Source organism: Cyprinodon variegatus, unplaced genomic scaffold (assembly GCF_000732505.1).
Source record: "Cyprinodon variegatus isolate N-32 unplaced genomic scaffold, C_variegatus-1.0 Scaffold2100, whole genome shotgun sequence".
NCBI classification, from domain to species: Eukaryota; Metazoa; Chordata; class Actinopteri; order Cyprinodontiformes; family Cyprinodontidae; genus Cyprinodon; species Cyprinodon variegatus.
In genome coordinates this window covers 33,486-38,338 of record NW_015152553.1, presented here as the reverse complement: position 1 = coordinate 38,338, position 4,853 = coordinate 33,486, and the positions used below count along the sequence as shown (strand labels likewise).

At 43.7% G+C, this 4,853-nt stretch overlaps 1 protein-coding gene across 1 annotated transcript in view; it reads left to right on the top strand.

Moving 5' to 3' along the window:
* Positions 1–4,853, top strand: part of LOC107105155 (collagen alpha-4(VI) chain-like) — a 9,956-nt gene that overhangs the window by 2,659 nt on the left and 2,444 nt on the right. The window contains exons 2-5 of the mRNA XM_015405274.1: positions 343–424; positions 1,561–2,214; positions 2,599–2,677; positions 3,990–4,057. Coding sequence (XP_015260760.1) covers positions 343–424; positions 1,561–2,214; positions 2,599–2,677; positions 3,990–4,057 — 883 coding nt within the window. The remainder of the gene's footprint in view (positions 1–342; positions 425–1,560; positions 2,215–2,598; positions 2,678–3,989; positions 4,058–4,853) is intronic.

The window sequence follows — 4,853 nt, the reverse complement described above, 5'->3', positions numbered from 1 at the left end:
CAAAAAAGTACTCCAGAGTGTTGTTCAGCATGGGGGTGAGTAGAAAATGAAGGCTAATCATGTTTTGGGTGTACTATTCCTTTAAGCGTATTAAGTTTCTGCCGTTGCCTAGCCAGTCTCCAGAACTAAACCCAATAGAGAATCTTTGGAGGGAGCTTAAACTCAGTGTTTCTTAGTGACAGCCCAGAAACCTTACTGATCTAGAGAACATGGCCAAAATCTAGTGGAATCTAGTGGCAGAGGTTTAAACCACTGCTTTATTAGGGATTCAGCTTCAATCATATTTGTCTCTTGGATCGGAATGAGCTGAAGATAACAGCAGCTTCCGTTTCCTCCCTGCAGACTGATGCGTCTGGTAGATCCATCTTCACTCTGACACGTCCGCAAGACCTGGAGCGGGTCAAGACCTGCACCATCTGTTATGGTAAGTAGCTTCATTCCTGCTCAAGAACTTTAATTTAAAACCGTTTCTCATGTTGAATGTCTTTCCTTAGTCTCTCCATCCTATAACATACTGATTGCACACTGTCTCCTTGAACACCATTTATACTCATCAAAGGTTTCTGAAGTGATCCAAATTGGATTTTTTTTTGCCCACATGCAACCTGAATCTGATCTTTCATGACATTCGGAACAACACAGGTCTGGTTTTTTCCAATGCCGCCAAGTGTCAGAACTCAGAATATAGGACCCAGAATTCAGGCAGACAGAACTGAAGTGACTTCAAAGTGTCTATTAACTCTTCAGGGATCTGAGGCTCGTCAGCTTGGACAAGATGACTGGAATCTCTGTAGAGGTAGAAATTCAGGTTAGTGACCAAAACTCTGATGAGGAACGATAGCGAGCATGTGAGCCACAAACCTGGTTTTTAAGTTCAGTGTGAGCCCAGAGGAAGGAGCGGTTCCAGACGGATTATTTCTCCACAGAGAAAGAACTCCATAGAGTTCCAGGAGTAGAATCAGAGCAGATTGATGAGCAGAAGCCAGGAGATAAGGAAGAGCTGGAGTATCTGGAAGGAAAATCAGAAGGCCGGTGTTGAGGTCCAGGCAGAGGATCAGAGGACTGAAGAGGTACCAAAGGGAAGTCCAAGCCAATGTCAAGAGACGGATCAAAGGTCGTGAACAGGCAGAATCCAATGGTAGTCCAAAGACAGGTCAGGCAATATATATGCCTGTAAACAAAAAGCACGCTCTCTTGGGATGTTGTGGCGTCCTCTACTGTTGGTGCTGGAGGCTTAAGATGTAAGAATGCAGTTCAGATAGGAGATCACATTCAAGTCGCATTCATTTGGAAATGTGAAAGACCACGCAAAAAAATTCGTAATTGCGCAAGAAGGCCTGAAGTGTGACAGTAGCTCAACCTTTCTTTGCATCCAACCTTGTAACATGTTGAAGCTTAGGTGCATTTGGTTCCTGTCAATATATTTGGTACCTTTGTTCCTGTTTATTCTGTTAATATAAAATGTTATGGATAAGTAAGAACTTCTAATGGCTTATAATAAAAGCGTAATCATTTATCGTTGCTATCTGATCTTCATGTAATTCCTCTGTGTTTCATCAGATCCTTGCAGACGCTCAGAGGAGTGCTCCTTCATCCAGATCCCGGTGCCGCCTCAGCAGGCCAATATTGACCTGGCTATAGTTGTGGACAGTTCCAGGAACATGCAGGCGGATGAATACGCTGGTGCCAAGCAGCTGCTGGGTTCTGTGGTGGAGCAGCTGGTGCTAAGTTCTCAGCCCCGCAGACCTGGAAACCAGGCTCGCATTGCTGTGGTCCAGCAGAGCGGCACCAAGGAGGCCAGGGTGGAGTTCGACCTGCAGACCTACCAGGGTCAAGCTGTAATGAAGCAACACCTGATGGAGAAAATGCAGCAGCAGAGCGGTGCCTCGATTTTGGGACAAACGCTTGACTACACCATAAAGGAGGTGCTGCAGAAGGGTGCCCTGCCACGTAGAAGAAGGGCTCTAATGGCCGTCGTCGCCTCCCGAACAGAGAGCAGAGACCGAGACTGGCTGCGGTACATCTCCGTGAAGTCCAAGTGTGAGGGCGTGGCCATGTTTGTGGTGGCAGTCGGTGATCGGTACAACCAGACCCAAGTGAGGGAGATGGCTGGTCTACCTACCCGTCAGCACCTGGTCCGAATCAGCCGGCTTGAGACCCAGGAGCAGGGCTACGTTCAGCGCTTCTTCAGAGTCTTCCTTTCTGTCCTCAGCAGTAAGAGAAACTTCAGCAGGATTTTTCTTCTTAGCGTTTAAAATCAGTTACATTCGTTTTTTATTTTGTTCAGCGTATTCAGTTGGTGATGCTGCGCCCTAGCGCCCTCTACTGGCCAGCCGCCACTGTCTGAATTGCTGCGTATTCCGACTGAAATAGACTCGGGCTCTATCTCAGTCGGAGCTACGCTGCCCCCTACAGGAAATCATCCCCATTGACTTTCAGTGAGCGCTAAACGCCACGACGTCGTCCGACACGATTTTCTGTCAGATCTAATGCGAAATCGTATTCGGTGTGTTCTGGCTTTAAAAGTTAAACCAGCTGATTTCATCGATTCATTGACTCTGTTGAATTTAAACGTGTTTATTTCTTTGTCTGTTTCAGAGAACCTGAACACGTATCCTCCTCCTTCAATACAAACAGAGTGCAGACAGCTGAGAGAGCCTGAGGACTTTCTACCGACGTAAGGATATCAACTTCAATAACAATCCAATTTAGGTCCATAGTTTCAGAAATCAAATTCACTTCACTAGTGTTGCACCCTGAGCATTTTTTATTGCGATATATAACATTTGTTCACGGGATTATGGATTTTTTTAATGCAACCATTATTTTTTTGGTCAATTCTGTTGTTTAGATCATCGCATCTAGTTGCTATTGTTTAGGCACATCTGATCAAGGCACTACGTCAATGTTAGTGGCGGGAGTTGCAAGGAAGAAAAAGAAGAAGGCTAGAGTGTGATGGTTTTATCTGCGTGTCCATGCTGATAGACACTCAGAGAGAACAATCAGGAAAGAAAGAAAAAAACGTGCAGAGTGGGTCAAATAAAGTTGACAAAAGCGAAGACGGAGTCCGTTCTTTCCGGAGTGCAATATAAAATTGTTTTTTCCGCCCGGTTGATTTTTTTCTCACCACGGAGCAAACAGAGTGTTGGATTCAGAAAATGTAGGTTTGCAAATAAATAGAAATTGAGTCTGCACAGGAAAGAGATTCAAGCAGCTTCTGCAGGAGCAGAAGGAAAAGTCCAACCCAACTTCAAGCTTTCCTTCTCCAAATCCCCTCCTGCAGCCGTCTTTTATTAACAGAACATGACGCATGGTTACAAACAGAGTATTGTTCTGACAGAACAACTGATCAGTTCATGAAGACAGAATGAAGACAGAGTATGGCAGGCCGTATTGACATTTATTAGCTTGACTGAATATGTAAACCAGATGTCTCAAATGCATTTCTTCCTACTCAAAATGAACTTCTCAGATATCTGAAATGTAATTTTTACTAGTAAACATGACATCACGTTTCTCATTCATGTTTATTGGGCTTTTACTTCCAGATATCTAAAATAACATTATTCTTATTTAAAATAAACATTCTTCCTATGTAAATTCTGACCAGAATGAACTCAAATTTAAGATCGCTATAAAAGAATTACTGCTAGTCATAATGAAATGAATTAATATAGCATTACAGATATCCAGAAAAATATATTTTTGCTAGTAGTCATGTCATTACAGAAATCAACTACTTATTGTATACTGTGTTTACTTCCTGCTTCTTGATCCAATCGAGCGAGGATTTTCAGGACGTTTGGTATTATATGTTGGTAAAATTGCTGCAACCTGTAAACAAGGAAGCCAGAGAGAAAAGTGGACCAAAAACAGTCTAAATAAAAACAGTCAGGAAGCCTGCAAACCCTTTAGATTCCGTAGGGTTTCTGTAGATCTGCCTTTTTCACTGCAGTTCCCTCCTTCAGTGCTGTTTCTGTGTGCTGCAGGGAGGGCTACTCTGGACAAGGGCTGCTTGCTGATGATGCTGAGGCAGGACCTCCTATTCCATACCAAGGTACAGAGCACGCTCAGGAACACCTTTAACTGAAACCATTTCTTCCCCAGATGATAAAGATTTGCCTGTGAAAAAGTTTCATAGTTTTCTTTCTCCTCATGATTCAGTCCTCTGGCAGGTGGGGGGGTCTTAATGACTCTTATTTTAAGGTCTGTTGTTTTTATTGATCTCACGTCAGAGAAATGTACACTCTGTATTTAACCCCTCCCCTTGGCGATGCAGTGTGGGCTTAAGGGTCTGGCTCAGGGACCCAGAGTGCAGGCTGTGGGGATGGAACTGGTCTGGGGGTGAGCGTCGGCACCGGTGTCACGATACGTGTCAAAATACGCAATATTTTCCCGAGCTGTAAAAATTAAATGTAAAGATTAAAAAATAAGTGCTGTATGTGTTCATCAGAAAATATGAATCATTCAGTTAATTTGGTAGCCATGTTGTTTGGGGTTTGACTCAGTCCATGTCAGTCAATTCACAAGAACACGAGTATGGACTCGTTTTCTCACAAAGTCTGTTCTTGAGAAGAACCCAGGAAAGTCTGGACTCGGGGAGAACGGGAGCACGCAGCATAGATATGGATCAATTGGAAAAGAAGCGTACTGATGACATCATCACATTCAAAGCTCGTCTGGAGCTGCATCTTACCTCCTGTTATTAATAGTCTCTAGATAATAATAAATGATCACTTTTTCATTCATTCAGGGAATAATAATAAACACTGTCAAACCTCCATCAGAGCCAGAGGTACTTCACACATGGCTATACAGAGAGAGGGCTGCTGCAGACGGGCTAACGTTAGCCC